Here is a 23,726-nt window from a genome sequence, read left to right as displayed (position 1 = left end):
GGAACGCGCCTAGGGATGCCGCTGCCGCCGGGCACGCGCCGGTGCCGCCGCCGCCGTCGGGAACGCTCCTGGGAAGGCTGCCGCTGTCGGGCTAGCGCCGAGGCTGCCGCCGCCCACCGCGCGCCCTACACCCGCCCGTCCCGAGCTGCTCCAGGAAGGGCGCCAACGGGGGACCTTGGGCGCGGCCATGGCGGCCCAAATCGCACTCGTATTCTGCTCGGCCTCGCCGCGGACCACCGCGCCGTCCCCGAGCCGGCTTCCCGTCGATCCCCTCGTCCGCCATGCCCCCATCGAGCGTCCGCTCGCCTGCAGCTACGCCCTCCCGACCCCAACCACAACTCCTCCGCTTTATCCCCGACCACCGTGCTCAAACGCGCGCCCCCACGTGCGAGCCGTAGCCACGGTGGAGGAGGGCGCCGAGATGCGGGGAGGGAGACATCAGCAAAACGATAAGGGTGCGCCCTCCATCGCTTTCTCTCCGTGGGCGCGTGGCTGGATGCAGATTTGACGCCGTTTCGTTGCCGTTTGTAAAGTCACAATCTTGGAACAAATCCAACGGTAGAGAGAGGGTGCGCACGTACCCACCTGAACACCAAATCCACTCTCTACAAAGTTTTAGGTGAAGAGTCATTCACAAAATTTGGTAACATGCATGTATAACTTTGTTGCTAGTCTTTCTAACCCATTGATCAGAGATCCAGAGACACCGATTTCGCTGAAACCTCACCTCCGGACGAGATCTGAAGGGGGAACAAGCATGGGGGGCATTGATCCTCGAAAGTACAAAGATTCTTGGAAGATTGGGCATCATCTCCACTATCATAACAACATCTTCATCGTCATCACATTTCATCTCACTCCTTCATCCATCTTGTTGTGATCACCTATAGTGGATTTACACAAGGATTCATCTATTAGTTGTATCAACATTCATACCATTATGATGATGTTCATTGCCTCTATGTGTGAGTAGTTCCTTTGTTCTTGGGAATCATGGGGAAACCTTAGCAATAACTATAACTACTATATTAAAGAGCAACCAACATAATTTTTCTTAGAATTTTGAGCCTATTGAGGAATTAACGTGGATGTTTTGTTTCCCGCAGGGATTCTCCTTGTACATTTTGATGCTGCGTAGCGATTTGGCCAAACGTGTTTTTCTTCCTGGATATTTGGTGGTTAGCTGTCCTGGTACGTTACTTAGATGGATGTAGCGAAATAGTGGGTTGAGCGCAATGAGCGGCGGTGCCCACCAACAACGTTTCTAAATGCCATATGGGAGAAGACCGGCTTCTACGACCGATCCTGGACCCCCGGGGAAACTAACTTCATCAATGGAGATGGCTTGACTCCCGGCCGGTGATGACCACCTTGCAGGAGTAGGACGAGCCAACGAGCCGGAGCTGGAACTATTGCTCGTCGTGGGCACCAATATTTGCTTACGAGACGGGAGAGGGAACTACTCTTGGCTAGAGGGTGTTGTTGAACTACTCTTGGAATGAGAGAAATGATGGTGTTGAGCTAGAGGGAAGACATAATGTGGGTTTGAAATGCACACCCGTTGAAAGATAATGCGTATCAACTCTGAGCAACATTGGTCCGTTTACAAGGAGACGGTGGCTGAGTCACAAGACAAGGCTCCGGAGTTGTTTGCAACCAAGACGGGTTGATGCTCATATCGAGCTTGACCTTAACCCAACGCTCCTCCCCCGTTGATGCTACGAGTCCACCACCCATGAGCCAAGAAGAAGCCACCGAATCTCCCATTGTCCAATCTCCCATTGACCAAGATGCACCATTGGAGAATGAGTATGACGAGCATGATTGACATGGACCACTCCATGTCGGTGATTTGGATGAATTACAACAATGTCGGTGATTTGGATGCATATTTGACGCAAGAGGACATGGACCACTCCATTCCGTATTCCCGATGTTATGCATCGGACTCGGATGATGATGGACCCGATGAAGAAGTTGATGAGGATGGCTTGACGACTAAGGAAGCCAAAAGAGCCCACATCTTCAAGAAGGTAACCGAACGGGTTATTCGGATACCATTGTTCCGTGATGTTAGTCTCGCGGATGGAGCCGTGGTTGATGGTGGCAAAAGTTTAATTCTTATAGCTAGGCCAATTTCCAAGAGAGATGTGGATGCGAGGACGAATATGATCTTTAAAGGGCTCACATTTGATACCTTCTTGGAATTAAAGATATGGTTGAAGGAGTTCTCGATTAAGCATCATCACTCTTACACCATTGTTCACTTGGACTTGAACACGCGGTACACGCTAAAATGTGCCCATGGGTTGTCCGTGCAAGAACTTTCAAAAAGGGCCCTCTTGGCACATAACAAATTGTGTGGCCACTCATATGTGCCGGGGGCGGAAGCTTGATGGCGCAGATGCGCAGCCGGACCACCGTCAACTCACATCCGAGTTCATTGCATACAAGCTCTCGGCTGAGATATCATCACTTACAACCATGAGCATTAGGTTCGTGCAAGATAATACACAAATTAAAGATTGCAGAAGCCTCCAAATAATTATTCACACACATGGGTGGAAGAACCTCGCGAAGATAAGCTCCAGTGAGTTTAATGAGCATCCACACGACCAGAACCCGCCCGTATCGCTGCCCGTATGACCTGTCGGTGTCTTCACCGCGTCAAATAGTTCCGCCCCATGAAGACGGATCACACATCACAGATCCAGAGACACCATAATTCACATAAACCTCACCTATGGAAGGGATCTGGAGGGGGAACAAGCACGAGGGCATCGATCCTCGAAATATACAAAGATTCTTGGAAGATTGGGCGTCATCTCCATTGTCATAACAACATTTCATCGTCATCCCCATTTCATCTCACTCCTTCATCCATCTAGCTTGTTGTGATCTCTAAACCTATAGTGGATTTACACAAGGATTCATCTAGTAGTTGTATCAACATTCATACCATTATGATGATGTTCATTGCCTCTATGTGTGACTAGTTTCCTTTGTTCTTGGGGAGTCATGGGGAAACCCATCAATATTATGTCTTGAATAAAGATGATCTGTACTTTTCATTCATGATTGTATGCATTAGTTATCTCTCTTGATGTTATGTGTTGTGCACCATGTAACATTTGCCTACAGGACGGGAGAGAGAAGTACTCTTGGCTAGAGGGTGATCTTGAAGGTGCTAATTTAGTGACATGTCGCATTGGATCTTCACTTACCTAGTCAAGGGGGTATGAGAGAACTCACCGAATATATCCATAAGCAGGGGAAACCCTCAATTATAGTCGGATTGAAGTGGTTCACTATCAATCGTTATGATGGATGACAATTGATGGTTGATCCGTTGTCATCCAGTTATGGAGCTCCACCCTATACATACACATGAAGGAAGAGCTAGATTATCTTAATCATAATTAATAGATGTTAGTGGTGAAACTAGCACTCCCCGAGAACTCTTTTGCCCTATTGCAGGGATCATGCTTTTATATTACAAGTTCTACTCTCTATTTGTTGTTTCTAATTTACTTATTGCTTAGTTGGCAAACACAACTAAAACAACCAAACTCTTTTCACCATTTATGCATTGCCTAGACTTTAGAACAATTACTAAATACTCTCTTTAATAAATAGTGATAAAAGGTATTAAGACCGTCTGAACTCTACCTCTCCTGGTTCGATGCTCTTAGTTCGAAATTAGCTATAAACGAACTGTGCACTTGCAGTCATCAGCCATTCAGCCATCGAGGAGGAAGAAGAGACGTGGGAGGAAGAAGAAGACAGGGGACCGTAGAGGAAGAAGAACACCACACGAGCACTCGCCGAAGACGGGGACGACACAGATGGTCGCGGTGTCGCCGGCGTAGGCGAGGAATGGAACTTAGGGTGTGGTAGCTCACCGGCGACTTAGGGCTTAGGGTTTGGGGTGCGGGGTGCTCACCAGGGTCGAAGTCGAGGGAGGCTTTGGAGGGAGGTATGGGCGGCGGTGGACCGGTAGGGGGGGGGGAGGTGTTCGTGGAGGTCGGTGCAGCGAGTCGACGCGGGAGCAGTGCCGACCGCAGGTGGTGGAGGCAGGCGGTCCGATCGGCGACTGCGTCGGTGGGACGACGACTAGCTACCATAGTAATGGGGATGGAACGACGATGTAGACGGGGAGGTGGGCCACAGCCTACGTGATGGATCGTGTAGGCGTTTCGGTGCTGGCCGAAGCTAAACGTGCCGAATAGGACCCACCGGCCTGCACGAAGTAATTGGTGCCGCCTCGGGCCATGTTGCGCTGGGCCGTACTTTGCGGGCCGGCCCGATGGCCACTACTAATCCGGTCCGCCTGGCGAGCTCAGACCTACCGCTTCGTCTCATGAGCGAGCCAAGCCGCGCTCAGCAACTCGACGCAACCTGAGATACCCGGCGGCGGCGGCGGCGGCGGCGGCGGCGGCTCTGGTAAGCCTCCTTGCCCCTTCCCCGCCCTCCTCCGAGGCTCGCCCTCCTCTCCGCGTCCCCGCCCTCCTCCGAGCCCGCCCCTAACAGTAGATGCGCCCTTGCTGGAGGCGGACCGGCGGCGAGAGGGGAACGACGCCCTCCCCAAGCCGGCCTCTTCCCCGGCTTCATCTTCAACTTCGTTGGAGACAGATTTCTCAAATTTTCTGGTGCCTAATAAATGTTCATCTTTTACTACCTGCAGAATCCCAGGAAAAATTAGCAGCACCTGAGTCCAACTGAAGGTATAAACTCCGTATTCTCTACTCCTGCTTTTGATGTGTGCCTGCCGTGATACGAATTCGTGAGATACATATGTGTTATTCCATCACATGATTGTTTGAACTTGATTATCAAGTATACTGGCGGCAAGGCGAGGACAGATGGCTTCTGCGGCGCTGCGCGCGTCCGCCTTCCGCCGTGCGGTCCCAGCCGCGCGCGCCGCTACGCGGTCATGGGCAGAGGGAGCGGCGGTTGTGCTCCGGCCTGCGCACCGCCTTTGCCAGTTGCATTGCTCTGCTCGACCCAACTCTTCACTAAAGGAGGTAATTTTCTAGCCTCGCCTCTTGGATCTGCCGCGTGGTGCTCCCTTTTCTGCTTGTTAATCTACGGTATTAATCTTGATTCCCCGACATAGGTTCCAGCAGGATTTTTGCGTCCCAGTTATGATTGTGCGCATGTAATGTCCACAATTACACTAAAGGGAATAAATACAGTACGTATTATTTTAGAAACAAGCAGTCTAAGCATTCTACTGGATAAAAAACATGATTGCCCGCCCGTAAATTTCACTCATGCTAAACAGTCAAAATGAAGCTAAATCATAAATCCATCAAAACTTGTGTTTTTTTGTGGGTAGGCTATCGACTAGTTGTTTCAGGAAGGAAGGTAAAACTAGGCTGGTGTAGAGATCGATATGGAACATCGCAAAGCGACCAACCACGCTATGCATAGACCAAATTACTAGTATCCGGTCCCCGGTGAAGGCTTTGAGGCACTGCTTTCCCTCTACCTTCTGCACAGCAGATTGACGGGGGCAGCACTTGGAGGGCAGCCAGATTCAGTCGAATCTACAATGCAATAATAAAACAAATAAACAGAGCATGTGTCTACAAACAGTCCAGGAGTCAATAGGTTAGAGGCTAGCACTCTTAGGCCTCGTTCTTTTTGTTGGAAATCAATCCAAGGATGTAACCAATCCAGGTTTGTATTGGGTTGATCCCGTACCATCACCCAATCCATGTCGAACTAAATTCTGTTTAACCCCTCCAAAAGTTACGTGTTCGTTTAAGCCACCTGGATCAGCGTCTCTGTCTTCGCCGTTCCTTTCGCTCGCGTCTCAGCTTGTGGAAAATTGTCTAGACGGTGGGTGGGGGTAGTTTTTTCCCAGACCATCTCAGTACAGCTGGACAGGATAAGTTGGGATAAATATTCCCGTCGGGAGCAAACGAAGACACAATTCTGTTGGGCTGGAAAAAATACCTCGTCGGGCTGGCAAACCAGAACAGAGCGACGATCCAAATCAATCCCTGGCTCCCAGGGAATAAACGAACAGAGCCTTATTGTGGAAGTGAATTATATAAAGTGAAAGTAGATCAATAAATTATACTCTGTAAACATGATACATAGTCCAACAAGGAGCCTGGATAGGAAAAGTTCATTTTGCTCAGGATAGATCTGGATTTTAATTATATTTTTTTTCTATCTTTGGGCTGTTTTTGTGTTTCTGCTATCATTTTCCTTATACGACTTTGTATACTTCTCTTATAAGCAGGTCCCATATACGTTGAATCAGCCATTGAGATACTCAACAACTATCTTTCAAAGGTTTGGCTTTTCATCTTCTACCCCACAAAAGAATGATAAGGAAGTAAACCAACCCAAAGACCAGGAAACTACTGCACAGGAAATAAATGCTGAAACTTCAAAGGAAGACAGTGGTTCATCTGGAGGTAAGTTTGGAAGACTTCAATCCCAGTCTAGTGAAAGGAGGATCTAGTGAAGTTAGTTCTTGAGAAGGATGCACTAAATGACCTGCATTTTTTGATTCAGGTGCAGAAGACCTTGATCTGTCAAAGGAGGATCTAGTGAAGCTAGTTCTTGAGAAGGATGAATTACTGACCTCGAAAGATGAAGAAATCAAAGATATGAAGGACAAGGTTTTGCGCAGCTATGCAGAAATGGAAAATGTAATCGCACGGACAAAGCGTGAATCTGAGAACTCGAAAAAATTTGCAGTACAGGTTTGTTGTTATTAAATCTGATTTGGAATTTTAATAACATAAATGATGTTTATAAGCATTTCGATCAATTATATTAAATTTTCTCTCTTACAGCGTCTTAATCGTTTATGCAGAACTTCTCTAAGAGTTTGTTAGATGTTGCTGACAATTTGGCTAGAGCATCATCTGCTGTGAAGGAGAGCTTCTCAAAATTAGATACTTCTGAAGATTCTAGTGGAGCCGTACCGTTACTAAAAACCCTACTGGAGGGTGTAGACATGACAGATAAGCAACTCGGCGAGGTACTTTGTTTATCTAGTATTCCCTCTGTCCCAAAATAAGTGACTCAACTTTATGTAGAAACGGAGGTATCTACACACTAAAATGCGTCTAGATACATCCGTATCTAGACAAAGCCGAGTCACTTATTTTGGGATGGAGGTAGTACATATTATCAATTAAAATTTGATTTTGTTCGTGTGCATTGTTTTTTATATCTGAATATTTCTCTACTACACATATTGCTTTCTGGGTGGCAGTATTGCCTAAAGTGGGATTTCCCTCAATTTTGAATAGGTTTTTAAGAAGTTTGGAGTAGAAAAGTTTGATCCATTGAATGAGAAATTCGATCCTGAGAGGCATTATGCAATTTTCCAAATGCCTGATACTTCAAAACCGTCAGGAACTGTTACTGCGGTTGTAAAGGTACATATCATCATCAAGATTCTGATATGTATGTTTGTGTGTATTCCAATAAATTTTAAAATGTTGGTGTTTAGAGTTTTATTTTGATCTATGGTTGTATTCATCTATAAATTGTGTGTATTCAAAGTAATCTTGATAATCATGCTTATAGAAACTTTTGACAAAAAATATACGAAAAAAATTAGCGAAACAGAATATATACTTTAACTCTAAATTTATTAAAATCCAGTTCTGCTCTACTTGGCTGCCATACATATACTTCGCCTGCCTACATATTTTGGCCATTTTGGCAACTCACAATAATTTAGCTGTGATAAATGAACTTTAACTTTGTATTGTTCGCCCAATCTTTGTATCAACCAGCAATAACGGATAGGCTAGAGATGTATATCATGACAAATGAAGCGTTTTGAATTTGTAAGTTAATGTTTGGAATCCTTAATAATAAGTATTAGACATTTGTGTGGCATCTTGCAAGAGCTCTGAGCACTTGCAACCTCAAATTATGTGGTGTAACTTGAATCTCTTGATAAGTTTCGGATTGTGATTATGATTGAAATGCCTATATACCATTAAAATAGAATGTGCATCTAAATGCTATGAGATTAGCTGTCTGATTATATCTGAAACCTCTCCGATAAAATGATGTTTTATTCGTTACACATTTGTGGTTTTAGGTGGGCTACATGTTACATGATCGCGTTCTCCGCCCAGCAGAAGTTGGTGTTACAGAGGGAGGTCCCTCTGAAGAAGAGCCTGAGCACAAATCAGGCGGAGATTAGATTAAATTGATTTAGGAGGTAGCTGTTCCTCATCAGCAAAGGAGCTCGGCGATAGCAGCGTTTGGGATGTTTTTTTTCATGGTAAAAACAAAGTTTTCTTGTTGAAATGCTGTTTGTATGGGTTTACGGTATACCATTCCTCGGCAGCCCAGCGTTTTTTAGAATTTTGGAAGGGCTGTCTTGGAGTCTTCAATCTTTATCACTTGATGATGTGATCCCTTGGAAGAACGAGCTACCTGGCTCGTGCGGCTGTCAGTTTAGGTTTAGGCTTTGGTAGAGCGTTTTGAGGGTAGATTTCACACGTCTCCAGCTTAGTTGCCATGAATAGTTGTCGCTGTAGAAGCACATTGCGAAACCACGCCCTAATCGACGCAATGCACTGAACTGGGACATCGACATCAACATCGGGAGGTTCCTCTGCGATCGCGGGTAGCGGTGGTGCACCGCGTGTGGATTGCTCAGTCTTTCTCTGCTTTGGTCTAAAAAATTTGAACAATAAACCTGAAATGGGCAAGAGGCCGAATATTAGTGGGACTGATTGGATCAACCTCTCGGACTCGGTCTTCTGAAGGTGTTCATACGCTGCATGGGTGTATCTATAGGAGAGTGTGCGTATTTACGAGCATCTACGTATTTTTTTGTTAGGCCTTTTCTTTGACATAATCTAAAGATACAACTCTAGAGTTTTTAAATTTTCAGACTACTTAGTCTTTACTAAATCTCAGTCATGCGATGTTATCTAAGTTCCAGTTACAATCTAGTTGCAACTTATGTGCAACTCGTATGCCAACACGAATCTTGAAGCTAATCTAACGGTATGAATATTTGTCTCAATTACAACCTATGTGTAATTTGGAAAATCTCAGTTGCAGTTCACTTGCAAATAGGAAAATCTCACTTGCAATCCACCTGCAACTGAAGAGATCAGTTGCAAGCCACTTGTACGTGTCATATTAGACAACAACACGTACGAGAAAATTTATCCAATGACTAAGAAGTTGACTTATACATAGTAACAAAAACATGAGACACCTGATTTCTACTAAATAAATCCGTTAGATGTCATAGTTTAAGAGAGAGCCGGTATTGATTTTTCAATCAAGGAAGCTCGTCAAAAGCTTGCAAGAGCATTCCGTTTTCATTGTTAAACTGTTAAGATGAACAATCGTCACCAGCAAAAGTGAATACCACAAATCCCTTCATCTCCATCTCAAGCCCAAATTGAATCAATGTAGTAAAGGCGCCGTGTCGCTCCCAGTGATTCCAAATCCCAGCGCCGGCGCTGCCATCTTCCTCGGCCGCGGCGGTAGCGGACCCCATTATTCAAAAGAAAGGGAGGGGACCTCCGGCCGCAGCGATGGGCACGGCGAATCTTGGCACTGGGTCGGCGGCCCCAGACCTGTTCATGGCGGCGGAAGCTCCATCCAACAGCTGCTTGGGTGGGTGGCGCCCGCAGTGGAAAAGTGATGGCTAGCCCTGCAGGGAAACTTGACGGCCCCGTCAAGGCACGGTATATTTATTGGCGATTTTGTGAGTCCTCGACTCATCCTCCCCAATCCCGTCTGGTAGTCGTCCCCAGAGTTGAGTTGCAGGTCCGATTTGGCCCTTTTTCCGGTGAGGATCATCTGTTGTTGGACTTTCGGAATTGGGGATAGCTACCCTTCTCTACTTTGTTCAAGTTACTAACTTAATCTTCATTCTTCCTTTTTGCTTCCTATCTATCTAGCTAGGTCACCGCACTACCGACTGAGGAGACAACTCGTGCTACGCTTCCACCACCATGGGAGACGACGAGGCCTCCACTTCGGCCTCTCCGCAGCCACACGAACCTGCACCGCCGCCGGTGAGTATCGGATTGCCCGCTGTTTTGTTTTCCCCGTACCACCAACTTGATGCTAATTAATCTCATGTTACGCCCTGCAGGGAGCAGCAGGGAGCGTCAAGCAGCACATCTCCAGCTTGGTGGCGTCATCGCTCCGTGCGACGGCGCCTCAAGTGGATGTACAACCCATGGTTGAGGTTTGCCCGCAAAACTTTGGCGACTACCAGTGGTAATGTTGTTGCATTTCGTTGCCTGCTCAGCTCAGCTGTGTGTGTGTGTCCGTTTCATCTGAGTATCTTAGTTAGTATCCCTTCAATGAGCAAATACGCCGCGATTGTATCTAAAAACCATAATATATGCAGCAACAACGCAATGGGATTGTGGCCAAGAGTTCAAGGATCAGCCGGGACGAGTTTCAGAAACCCCAATGCTATCGGGCAGGTTTGAGCGACCATATATCCTTTTATAATTTATTTATTACTTCAGCAATATCTCAATTCTTTCATCGGCGCCGCCACCAATAATTGTTTCCTTGTTCGCTCATCATTCCCTTTAATTTCATGCATGCATGCTGGATTTTTCTCTTCACAGGCCATCGCCGAGAACCTGCCTGCCTGTGATGCTATTGAATCAACCTCTGTCGCTGGTCCTGGTTTTGTGAATATCGTACTATCCAACACCTGGATTGCAAAGGTCTGGCTTAGTTGTTTCACCTGCAAAGCATCTTTGCATCTATTGCTGCTGCTACTACACTTCTTTCATGCTAATTAAGCGCCAATACTGGAGGTGGCGTTTTCGCTCGTAGGAGCAAATGCTCCCATTATACAAAATAAATAAAATTAATTTTAAAAATGTCAAAAAAATTGACATAAATTTTTTGGTGCATATTGTGACATTCTATGTTCGTGCACAAGTTTTTATGGAAAAACAACATTTTGTGTGGTGTGTATAAAAAAGATAAAAAATGTGCTGTACGTAGTCGTGTTACAACATCAAAATTTGTCTTTTTAACAGGAGCCATATATAAAATTTTATTTTTTTTGAAAATTTGTGTACCAACATAAAATGTCTAGATGTACATGTAAAAAATTTGTTTAGAATTTTTTGACACTTCGAAATGTGAATTCACACAATGGGAGCAAATGCTCCTATGAGCCAAAGTGCATTTCTCGCCAATACTGAACTACTCTGTTTTTTTTTAACCTTACTGAACTACTCTGTTGTTGCAGAGAATACAAGATATGCTTGTAAATGGTATCAAAACGTGGGCACCCATTGTTCCAGTCAAGAGGGTAGTGCTTGATTTCTCATCCCCTAACATCGCAAAGGAAATGCATGTTGGGCACCTTCGGTCAACAATCATTGGAGAGACACTGGCGCGCATACTTCAGTTCTTAAATGTCTATGTTCTCCGCCGCAATCATGTCGGAGACTGGGGTACACAGGTAACAGACTCTTGAATCTTGATGCTGAAATTACTGGTACAATAATCTTTCTACCCTTTTTGGTTCATAGACAATGTGGTTATGCACTCAGACTCATCCTTCTTTTTCCCTCACTGGGGTTATCTCTTTTTTTTTTGCCTGCATCCGTTATCGGCTTCGTGTACCTTATTTTGTGGAACACGTTAGTGCATTAAGTTTGGTTCACTTCTTTGCGACAGGATCTGTGGATGCTATTTTGCATCTGTACATGCTACATAGTAACCTATGATCTGCTTTATTGCACTGTTTTCTGTGCTTTGATAGTCTGATAAAATAGAGCTTGTTTCGGCTTCACAATACAGTCTAGTTTGTTTATCCAGTCACTATCTGTGTTTTCCTATAGCTCTTTGACCGCTTCTTATAGCTTTGTAGGTATGCTGTACTTAGTATCTGGTGTGTCCTGTGTACTGTTTCTTGTACTCCTGCTTGTGCTATGCTGGAGAAATTGGTGCTTTGGTACATTGCATTAGCAGAAATATCTGCTTCTGTTTGTTCTGTAGAGTAACTGCTAAAATGTTTGCCAATGTGGAGGCATTATATGTTAAACCGATGTTTTCCTTGCGCACTAAACTATGTTCACCTTTATTAATGCAGTTTGGAATGCTCATAGAATTTCTATTCGAAAAGTTTCCGAATTGGGAGGAACTTGGCAGTCAGGCCATTGGTGACCTACAGGTAAGGTGTTTCCATGCATTGTTGGTACTATTGTACTCTCTCTGTCCCTAATTAGATGTCACTGATATGTCTAGATTCGCATGTATCTATTATACACTAAAACGCGTCTAGATACGTGCGTATCTAGACAAATCTGCGACCAGTAATTCGGGACATAGTGAGTAGTATAATGTGTCATAAAAATCTTATACACACAATCAACATATTCAATTTGGAATATAAGCATGCATGGAGTCTGGTACCAGATATCCATATAATAAGCTTTATGGTTGAAAAAGACCCTAATTATGAGTTCAGGGTAATTTGTTGTGCTGAAAAATAAATCATACTATTTAATTGTTTCTGTTTTTCTTGGTGGCATTCATATAAATTTTTATGCCCAGATAGCTGCATCACTTGTTTGTTATCCTTAAAATTGCTTAATCTATGCATCAGTATCATCAATATAGTGGTTTATGCCTTAACTAATTCCAGTAACATTGATTTTAGCCAGACATGTGATGCTATTGTTTTGATTGATGTACTAAATTACATCGCTTTATTATTTATTTTATCTCTTAGCTTGGGAAGTAAGGGCTACGGTGATTGATTTCATATCACTGCCCATTGGATTTTCCTTTTGGTTGCTTGTTCTTAATTACCCAATTACTTGCTTACCTTCCTTATAGTCCTTAACAGTACATTTCTGACATTTAATTAGTTGGAGCCCATAAGCTATGCAGAGAAGAAAATCTTAATTGGTTGTCGTTAGCATACAGTCAGGATGAAATAGCTGTAAATAATTATCTATATATGTGATGCCTCTGACTTCCGGTTGATCTATATGCTTATCTTGCCAAGGTCGAACGAAGTGCTTAATTTTCTTTTGTGTTAGAATTTCTGATTCGGTAAACAAATGATCATGTTTCATTTTGGTTTTATGCTGCAGCTTTTCTATAAAGCATCCAAAGAAAGATTCGATAATGATGAAGAATTTAAGGTCAGGGCTCAGCAAGCTGTGGTTCGGTTGCAGGTAAGTTGACCTTTTCTGTATGCGGGAGAATTGCAGGATCATGGTCTTCTCATTCTCTTCTAAGCTATATATACACTGTAGGGAGGGGGTGAGAAATATCGTACAGCTTGGAAAAGGATATGTCAGATCAGCAGGAACGAGTTCGACGAGGTTTACAAGCTCTTAGATGTACAACTTGAAGAAAAGGTAGTATCACTTTCTCCTGATATTATACTTACTATTCAAACAAGTTACCCAGCAGAAGCCCGGTGCATGAAGCTCCCGCTTTGCACGGGGTCCGGGGAGGGGTCGGACCACATTGGGTCATTGTACGCAGCAGCCTTTCCTTGCAAATTTTTGCAAGAGGCTGTTTCCACGACTTGAACCCGTGACCTAGTGGTCACAAGGCAGCAGCTTTTACCCAGCAGAAGCATCAACAAAATATAGCTGCAATCTGAAAATAATTATGCAAATTGGACTTTAGATGAACTCGAACACATCTGTATCTAGGATGTTTGCCCTCTTGCCCTATGCAAAACGAACTATTGTACTTTGTAAAATTGAAATATGTGCAATGCTTGTTGACTAGCAATTTTTGCTAAAAGGCTCAGTATTTTCTTTCCCTCATTTGAACCATAATGAAGAAGATTTTCTCAAACAGACAAGTTGATTCACCTTGGAGTATTTTCTCATTGTCATAATATTGACAAGATTTACAACTACTAACAAAATTTTACATTTTAGCTTCACTTATTAATTGGTATTGCCAGATAAGTGTATTGAACTCCTGATTTACTCAGCTAATATTTGTGGAGATATTTACAAGACTTGAGAAATATCTTTTTCTTGGCCAAAGTCATTTTTGTAAAAAAAAATCTGCTGTAGCTCATCTAAAAGCATTCTGATCAAGGCATTTGTATCTCCTTCTGTTAAGTCAGTTGCCATTGAATGCTTATATATATGTTATCTGTCTCTTCCCCGGAGCAACCCAGCGTGGTTATTAGTTTATGTTGACCGTGAGAATCAAAGCTAATTACTCTTTTAATACTCACTTTTCAGGGCGAGAGCTTTTATAATCCTTATATCCCACAAGTTTTGGAGGAATTGAGTAACCAAGGTTTGATAGAAGAAAGCAAGGGTGCTCGCGTAATTTTCATTGAAGGTCATAAAAGCCCTTTGATTGTGGTTAAAACAGATGGTGGCTACAACTATGCCTCAACAGACTTAGCTGCTCTTTGGTTAGTTACTGAATAATGTTCACCTGTCTTTTCTGTACCTTATATTTCTGGGTGCTTCAAGTTCATTCAAAAAAATCTTTCTGGGTGCTTATTTAGAATTTTTCTGTAATCTAAGTCTACATATATCATATTTGATGCAGCTGGTTTGTTACAGTGACAGTGTTTGTGAGCTTAAACTCCTTTTCTCTTTGCCTTGCTGAAGGTACCGGCTGAATGTTGAGAAAGCAGAATGGATAATATATGTAACAGATGTTGGTCAGCAGCAACACTTTGATATGATTTTCAAGGCAGGAACAGAGAGAGTATCATTCATATTTACAAGAAATATGTTATTGTAGTATTGACACTAGTTCATTCTTTATATGAAGAGAACCATTTTAGATCTTATTGCCCATATTAGATAATAAATCTTTATTTTATTTTGTTTTCTGTTGCAGGCTGCCAAGATGGCTGGTTGGCTCCCAGATCCAAATGAGAAGAAGTTTCCGAAAACAAGTCATGTTGGGTTTGGCCTTGTTCTTGGTGCAGATGGTAAGCGATTTCGAACTCGTAGCACCGAGGTTGTTCGGTTACGGGACCTACTTGATGAGGCTAAATCTCGAAGTAAATCAGTACTTGTCGAACTTCTCGATAAAAAAGGTAAGCAGTACAATTGTGGATTTTTGTTTGCGTTTTTAATAACCTTTCAGGTAAAATATGAAGTGAGGTTTTGTTCAGGTAAACTTGTTGACTGGACTGATGAGGAATTAGATAAAACTTCAAAGGAGCTAGGATATGGTGCTGTCAAGTATGTACCAGTTTTATCTTTTTGAAGGCAAATTTGTTGGACTGAAAATAGTTTTTTCTTTTGTGAGGGATGGGCTGAAATTAGTTAACTAAGCTTTTTTTTAGTCCTAATCTGATTAGTATTCTCATGTGTTTCTACCTTCAATATAGGTACGCAGATTTGAAGAACAATAGACTCACTAATTACACATTTAGCTTTGATCAGATGCTAAGTGTTAAGGTACTCCCGGACTCCATTATTTATTTACTGAATTATTTGGCAATCTTTACATTCTTCACCATGTTATTTACATCCTAATTTGCTTTGTGAACAGGGAAATACTGCTGTATATCTTCAGTATGCTCATGCTCGTATTTGCTCCATTATAGGGAAATCTAATATGGATGTAGAAGACCTAAAAATGGTACTACTTGATAAATTTATGTGTTAATGCTGTTAAAGTTTGAGCATGAATAATTTTGGCCATCAGGATTAAATTGTGACTTTTTTGTTCTTAGAATGCGAGCATTTCTCTTGGCCATCCAGATGAGCGTGCCTTGGGACTGCATCTTATCCGTTTTTCAGAGGTATGTGTGATTGATACTACTAACTAAATTTATTCATTCGATTGATGGACTGAGAATCAGCTGAAAACTTTAATCTGGTTGCTGAGCAGTGAGTGACCACAGCGATTAGAAAACATTTTGGTCATGGGCTAGGATTTTGAGTAGCTTTCTGGGTTCAGATAAGGCGTATGTCACTTGATATGATACTGTCTGTATTGATTTATGTGCCGCCATCTGTGTCAGGCTGTTGAAGAGGCATGCAATGAACTCCTTCCGAGCGTTCTATGTGACTACTTATACAACTTATCTGAAATGTTCACAAGGTTCTACACCAGTTGCCAGGTACACTTGTCTCTGATTCCATCGTTAAATTCATTCAGAGTGAGAAAATGGCAAAGGTCTTTCAGCTGCTAGGGGAAGCCTTCCACCCGCCTAGCTCACCAGGTTTAACCGCTGTCGCAGGTGGTAGGATCAGAGGAGGAGCCGAGCCGGGTGTTGCTCTGCGAAGCGACTGGGATCGTCATGAGACAGATCTTCCAATTTCTCGGAATCACACCCGTTTACAAGCTGTGATTGGCCGATGTTTAGCCTTCACCTCATGTACATATATACATCTATGTTCCCACAGGTCCCTTCTCCATGCTTTCTGTTTTCGTCCTTGTGTAGCCTGGTTGGCACCGGCCGTCCGGCCCTTGACATATTTGGGTCGATTGCCCCATTTGGGAATTCAAGCATGTTGAAACTCCGTAGCAAACGATGGTCGAAACATGTTTTTTTGTCATGTACGCCCTCCTAACGTTCTGGGCTTAGTTGTCTTGGGCCCTGTGTGCACGAAACTGACGAAACTTATAAGGAAAGGAAGCAGCTGCTGGCAGGGGATCGAAGAAAATGAATCAAGGCAGTTGCCTTCTCCTCGTCTAGCTCGTCTCGTTCCCCACCTCGTGCTTTGCTTCTCCCATCCCATATTCTGATTTCTCTTGTATCCATGGTTTGATTGTAACCACATACAATCATTATCCTGCAATATCTGGTTGTTCCCACATCTCTGTGATTGGGTTGTGACAATTTGGTACCAGAGCTTTGTACGATCTATCTGCGCTTTTGTAATCTCCCGATCAACTAGTAACATCGACGGGGAAGGTTGTTGGTCGCCCTTGGTGTTAGTCTGGCCTAATGTCTTGACCCGCATCTGGTTGATTTGGAGGAAGGTAGCAACAGACCTTTCAAAGTAGGTACAGTCCAGAAGTCGCCCACCACCTGTTTGAGAAAATGTCTGTGTGGCAGACTGCAACTACCAGTTGCTTTCTGCACGTCACCACCAATGAGCTGGTCTACCCGGTGACAGAGGAGATACTTCATCACTTGTTTGATGCTTATGGAGTGAACGAGTTGTGCATGCTGCGGAGATCCACTTATCTGGAGGTGTTTGTGGAGTTTCAGTCAGGTTCGAGGCAAGCCAAGTTCGAGGCGCTCTGCATGGACGGTGCATCTATGATGGGTGTTGCCTCCTGGACATCCAACATGCATCACCGGCCATCTCCGTCTTCACACCGAACAACTCGAGTCCAATCGTTATTGACTGGGATCAGGTGGAGGTGGCACAACTCGGCTCTGAATCGGTAATGCTTAATTTGGCAACGCCAACACCCCTTAATGGGCATTCCGGCAACGCCAAGGAGTCTACACATGTGGTCCCTGGTGTTGTTGGTTCCAAGCACCATTCTGTAGCTCTATTACCAGCAGCCACCAGCCAGGTGCTCGATAGAATGTTAGTCATGTTGGATGAGAAGGAGAAAGTGCAAGTGCAGGTAAAAGATGAGCTATCTGGTGGACCAAAGTTATCTGACGAAATGACTGCGAGGATAAGGAATGGTAATAAACTTCACCAATCTGTCAAGTGGGAATCTCGAGTCCGTATTGCTCGGCGTCCTATGCGCTGGGTCTTGAGGAGGAAGTTCTGAAACTCTGCGACCACGCTATCACAGCCTACAATGTCGCCACGCCCACCTGATCATCCGGTCCACCAGTCGGACCCTTGTTTAACCCCTCCAAAACCTACTCCACCTCGGCCTCCAGATTCACTCTCAGGTATTGGGTTTGTGACTACAGACATGTTGCTTGATTCTCATACTGCTCAAGTGGCACAACTTAGTTTTGAGCAGCAAAAATGTGGAAATGTGCATGGAGACAATTATGTACTGGAGCAACTACTGGGATCAGCTTCACATGTCTTGGCTGTTGATGAAATGTGTTCCATCCAAGAGGAGTTGTTCCAGGTTGATTTTCTGCAAGGAACTATGTGCATAACCTTCATGGCAAGGTCATTCTTCTGCAACCGGGACAAACAGACATTTGGAAAAACATATCTTGTTCCTTCAGTCCAAGATTATTGTCCTAAGTCTGATCATACTTTTGTTGCAAGTGGATGTTTATATCAGACACATGCTCCTATCCAGTTATTTTATACACTAGGAGCTACAACTTGTGGCATTGGTTGTCTGGTTGAATGCCTCATATGCAGTATGGGAAAACTGAATTACATAACCGGTATGTGTTCCTTTGGCTGAAAAAGGGAAGGATAATTTTTGCAGTGTTGTTTGAAGTTTGAACAATACGATCCAGGGATCAATCGTGCCTTCAGCAGTTTAGTATATCTACTGTAGAAGAGATTCAGAATGGCGGTAAACAATGTCGATATGAAAAAGAGATGGTAACTTGGCAGCAAACTGCCTATCTCTGAAGCAATAGGTAGTGTTGTACACACTAGGGTGCATGGGTGCAGATACAATGCGCTTATGTTCATCCATCTTCTTCTTCCTGATGACGTGTGCATTAGCTATGTGCAAACTTATCTTAGGAAGCTATCGAGGTATGACAAGATAATTGAAGATCAAACAAAGTTGACAGCTACACATATAAATCTACAGGAACAGGCATACAACTGGCTCCGAGTGGTATACTTCTTTTTGTGCCGTTGCTGCCTGTATATTGGTACTGCACATTGACAGATACAACGAGGAAGGGTATGGAAATTGCAGCACATTACTATTTGTCACTGCAGTCTGATGATCCCACTACTAGGAAAAGGCCTATAGGTGGAGGCAAGTGGTGCCGGCGCACCACCATAGGCATGCGCCGGTGGAACTTGTTGCCGGCGCACCAAATAAGCGCCGCGCCGGCGATGGACCTATACTGCCGGCGCACAAAAAAAATTAGTGCGCCGGGATAAAATTCGAAGAGATCTGGCCGGAACCAAAAATTATGGGCAGCTTACCCCCGGCGCACCTCTATGGTGGTGCGCCGGTGGTAGACAATTTACCACCAGCGCACCACCATAGAGGTGCGCCGGGGTAAGCTCCCTAGATTTTTCTCTCCACCCCCTCCCCCCCCGGAATCGCCTTTTCAGTTTTCGAAAAAATAATAGAAAATGATAGAAAATTCAAAAAATAAAATCCTTTGAAATGCCCATGTAATATGTGATCTAGTTTTAGTAAAAATTTGAAAATTTGAATTTCGATGTATTATGCAAAATGGCATCATCTTTCGGTAAAACGGGATTTCTGGTTGCATACGACCTCCGATGAAAAACTTTTTTATATCAAAATCGATCTACTCGAAATTTCCTATTCGAATTCAACAGCCTACGACCGTTTCGAGAAAAAATGGATTCGTCAAATTCAAAACAGAAACAGGACTTTTTTCAGATTTAAGATTTGGGAGAAAAAAAGAAAAAAAATACCCCCGGCGCACCACCTTACTTGGTATATATATACTCCACACCTGCCTGTGCTCCTCACTTTCACATTTTCCTTCTCTTTTCCTCCTCCTCCTCCTCCTCATCTACTACATCGAGCTACTGCGGCGAGCTACTCCGGCGACCTTTACTGCACCGACGGCCACGATGGCCACCGACGACCACAACGTCCTCCGGCCTCCTCCAACACCTCCGGCCTCCTCCACCACGTCCGGCCTCCGCCACCACGTCCAGCCTCCTCCACCATCTCCGGCCTCCTCCACCAACTCCGGCCACCTCCATCAACTCCGGGCTCCCCCACCTACTCCGGGCTCCTCCACCTCCGGCCTACTCCTCCTCCTCCTACACCGACGCGATGACCTCGGGAGCTTCCGCCATCATCCTGCACCTCCTGTACCTCCTACACCGGCGCAGAGACGACAACCACTGATTAGCTAGATCTAGATTTGATTTTTTTTTGTTTTCTTGTATAACCTACCGCCGGCGAACAAGACAGGTGCGCCGGGGATAACGCGAGTTACCACCGGCGCACCAACTGGTGCGCCGGCAATAAGCGATTATCACCGGCCTATTCCCACCGGCGGGCTCTAAGTGCGCCGGCAATAGGCTTTTTTGGTGCGCCGGCAATAGGCCTTTTCCTTGTAGTGTCCACCTCAAGATATATGTTGCCTAGTGAAAATTTGTGAGATTATATTGGCAAGCACTATTACACACACTGTCTGGGAAGCTGGCTATAGCAGTATATGGTTACACAACATCAAGATTTCAGTTCATATTTACATGCGCTTCTCAACTATTGACTGCTGGTTCAGATTCTCTACTTTGCTGATATTATTGAGCGGTTCTTGGCTAAATGTACGACCTCATTATTCTCTACAACAGCTGCCTGGTCACACCTTGAGCTTGACTGAAGAATCACCACTTCACATGACAGGTCCAACCCCGATGATTTCTACCGATGGCTTAATTCAGCGTGCCGAACAGTCATGGACACATCCTGTTCTTTTTCATGCGGTCATTCTTGGTAATCTCAGAATGCTCCAGAACTATTTCTTACATACTAAGTGGTGCAGCATTGGTGTGGATACATATCTGAATGAGCAAAGAGGGGTTTTGGCATATCTTTTTCCTTTTTTTTTGACATGGAACACTATATTCCATTAAACTGTGGGAGTAGCGAACTCGCTAGCCACCAAACCCATTACATCAGTGGGAACAACGTCTGGCCAGGTCTGGCCTGCACCATAAACACCCGAGGCACCTAGCGCCGCTATCGCATGCGCCACCTTATTACAATCACGCTTGGAAAAAACAAAGGAACTAGAAACAAAGTTCAATCTAGCCAACATTCTTGTGTCCCGTACTAACACACCAATAGGCGATATGTCGTAGTTGGCTTTGTTCAGGGCATTCACCAGCACTTGGCAGTCTGATTCCACTAGAACACGTGTCATCCCCTAGTTCGCCGCCGTCGTCAGAGCCTGTATGCATGCTTCAACTTCAGTGTGGACAGCACTCTGAGGAAACTCGAGTCGGCCTGCTCCCGCCCCCGCCACTTGGCCCCTGCTATCTCTAATGACAAAACCCCAGCCCCCCCTTTTTGGGTTGTCCGAGAAAGCTCCATCGACATTGATCTTTAGCATATCGTGATCCGTCGGTGGGGTCCATCTTCTTTCCTCCACTGGTTGTCTAGCCTTGACCCCTCTTTGTGCATAAAATTCAGCAAACTCCTTCGCCCATCTCCTCGACTGGAACGCAATCTCCTCCATTGACTGCAGCTAGTGGTGGATGTTATGCATGTTGAAAATGAGTGCCTGAATCGGATTACATACTTGGAGGTTGGATACAACGGTTTTTCTGTAAAGGCCAAGCATTTTCAGCATCAGCATGTGCATGGGACAGACTCCATTGATCATGTTGTTGGATAAGCGCTACTTAATGTTAAAAAAGAATTTCACTTGCTTGGACATTACAGAGAGAAGAGTTATGTTTCAGTTCCTAGAGTTCTACAGTTGACACAAAGTTAGATGATCTTCATATTCGATATACAACGGAAGCCACATTCTGTGATTTTAGATTCTGAAATGCACCTACGGTGCCATGAAAGCTGGAAGTTTCACATAAACACTATTGGTTCAGCAGTCAAAGCCTATTTTCACCTGACAACAATTCAAGCTTTATATGTATGTGGCATTCAGCAGTCCAGCTTGCCTGAAGGAAAGTCTACATCCAATATATGGTCAGGTTACACGGACAATACTTCAGCGCCTGACACTATGCCATGGGATCCAGGTGGCATATGTCAGGATCGAAGAAAATGAATCAAGGCAGTTGCCTTCTCCTCGTCTAGTTCGTCTCGTTCCTGATTTCTCTTGTATCCATGGTTTAATTGTAACCACATACAATCATTATCCTGCAATATCTGGTTGTTCCCACATCTCTGTGATTGGGTTGTGACATTTTTGCCTCCCCTTCGTCATGTGCTAGTATCTGTTTTGTGGCAGCTCTTTTGTCGTTGCTGGTTAGAGCAACTCTAGCAGGTCCAGAGAAGTTGGTACCGTAAAAGAGTTTCGCAAACTTTTTTAAGGTATGGCTTCCGTCGGGCCTGAACACATCTTGTTACTCCCTTCGTTCCTTCAATCCTATTATTATGAATGTCGCAAATTTATCTGAATTTAGATATATTTAGACACTATTTTTCGATAAAGATCATATATTAATATCGTGGCATACCAATTACACATAGCGTCTGGAACAATACATTGCCTAGCAGCATTATGGATACACACAGTTAAAAAAAAGAATTATAAAAAGGTCTCGATACAACGATCTATTCCTTCAAATAGCAGTACAAACTACCAGAAGTCCAACTTTTTCAAAAGTAACGTCTCAAAGAAGAGAACAGTGCACAAGCGCCATCGTTACCTTGATCATAGATCTTATCTATCATTGAAATAGCAGTATTAACACCACCAAGATAACACCAGAAGCTCGATCATAGATCTTATCTATTCCTTCAAACAACATAACTAACACCAACAAGACAACACCAGAAGTTCATCTTTTCCAAAAAAAAAACGCCTCAAAAAAGAGAACATTGCACAAGCACCATCGTCGCCCGATTGTAGATCTTATCTATTCCTTGAAACATCAGTACTAACACCACTAAGATAACACCAGAAGTCTAGCTTCTCCAAAAGCGACCAAAAAGAGAACAATGCACAAGCGCCATCGTCGCCATGCCATAGATTTTATCTATTCCTTTAAACATCAGTACTAACACGTCCAAGAGAACACCAGAAAGTCCAGCTTCTCCAAAAACGACGCATCCAAAAAGAAAACAGTGTACACGCGTCTTCATCGTCCGATCATAGATCTTAGGTTTTCACCCTAGAGAAAGTCATCACTCCCAAAAACAATAACTTCAATAAGGTCATTGCCACACATAACCAATTAAAACCAGATCTTGGATTTTCACCCTGAAAGGTAAGACTTTGAATTTCTCCTATGCAATTGCCCCTACTTACATGCCGCTGCTCCAAGTCACGAATCACCAAGCCAATTCATGATCGCAACAAAGACTTGAACCACCATTGATAGTCCTCAGATCTCGACTTCTATGACATTCTTCACCATCACCATGGAACGAGAACATGGTTTATGATACTAACTACCAACAGAGCTTTGAAACGCACCATGTGAAACCAAACGGTGAGAAAAAACACAGACACTCACAACTGAATCCCACCCTATCCAGCGAACTTCAGGCATGAACCGCCCAATGAAGTTCGTCGACGGAGCCTTCCGAAATACGGTCGATGGGTACAGGCATCCGGTAGATCAACATCTTGGCGCGAGGAGAAACCCTAGGACCGCCAGCATTATTCGCGAGACTAGGCGACCCCCACATCGCTAGTCGTTTCCTTGCCGGATTGGCCGATGAGGAAGGAGGTAGTCCAGCGCAAGGCTGCAAATCTCTGGCTAGACCACGCAGCACCGGCCCTACCAGAGCCCATCTTGTCAGACAGGCCTCAACAACCCAGATCCTAACGCCTAGGGAGTATAATAAAAACATGTTTGTCTAAATATAGATATATTTAGATACATTTTAGTGTATAAATACATCTAAATTTAGAAAAATCTTCGATATTCTTTTATAAACGGAGCGAGTATTTTTTTTATATAAACTTAAGCTGAATTTGTCTAAATAAAAGAATGTCCCAAGTTTGTCTAAATATAGAT

At 44.0% G+C, this 23,726-nt stretch overlaps 2 protein-coding genes and 1 long non-coding RNA gene across 3 annotated transcripts; all 3 read left to right on the top strand.

Moving 5' to 3' along the window:
- Window positions 1-4,357: 4,357 nt before the first annotated feature.
- LOC124676281 lies at window positions 4,358-4,900 on the top strand. The gene is made up of 3 exons (XR_006993565.1): window positions 4,358-4,443; window positions 4,685-4,724; window positions 4,838-4,900. It is a non-coding gene; the product is annotated as an uncharacterized LOC124676281 (long non-coding RNA).
- A 7-nt stretch (window positions 4,901-4,907) lies between these two features.
- Window positions 4,908-8,364, top strand: LOC124673130 (grpE protein homolog 2, mitochondrial-like; the record flags this gene model as incomplete). Its single annotated transcript, XM_047209260.1, has 6 exons — window positions 4,908-5,024; window positions 6,254-6,431; window positions 6,532-6,722; window positions 6,836-7,003; window positions 7,278-7,406; window positions 8,084-8,364. Coding segments are annotated over 6 exons (888 nt in total), but the record flags the coding sequence as incomplete, so codon positions are not given.
- Window positions 8,365-10,099: 1,735 nt separating this feature from the next.
- LOC124675483 (arginine--tRNA ligase, cytoplasmic-like) lies at window positions 10,100-16,406 on the top strand (the record flags this gene model as incomplete). The annotated part of the gene is made up of 16 exons (XM_047211560.1): window positions 10,100-10,239; window positions 10,373-10,451; window positions 10,602-10,703; window positions 11,240-11,455; window positions 12,089-12,169; window positions 13,098-13,181; window positions 13,263-13,367; window positions 14,220-14,398; window positions 14,601-14,685; window positions 14,836-15,037; window positions 15,116-15,185; window positions 15,335-15,404; window positions 15,499-15,588; window positions 15,683-15,751; window positions 15,974-16,072; window positions 16,193-16,406. Coding segments are annotated over 16 exons (1,782 nt in total), but the record flags the coding sequence as incomplete, so codon positions are not given.
- Between the last annotated feature and the right edge of the window lie 7,320 nt (window positions 16,407-23,726).

This window comes from Lolium rigidum, chromosome 7 (genome assembly GCF_022539505.1).
Source record: "Lolium rigidum isolate FL_2022 chromosome 7, APGP_CSIRO_Lrig_0.1, whole genome shotgun sequence".
Taxonomy (NCBI): Eukaryota; Viridiplantae; Streptophyta; class Magnoliopsida; order Poales; family Poaceae; genus Lolium; species Lolium rigidum.
Note: the sequence above shows the minus strand (reverse complement) of the source record. Positions and strands in the feature narration are given on the sequence as shown.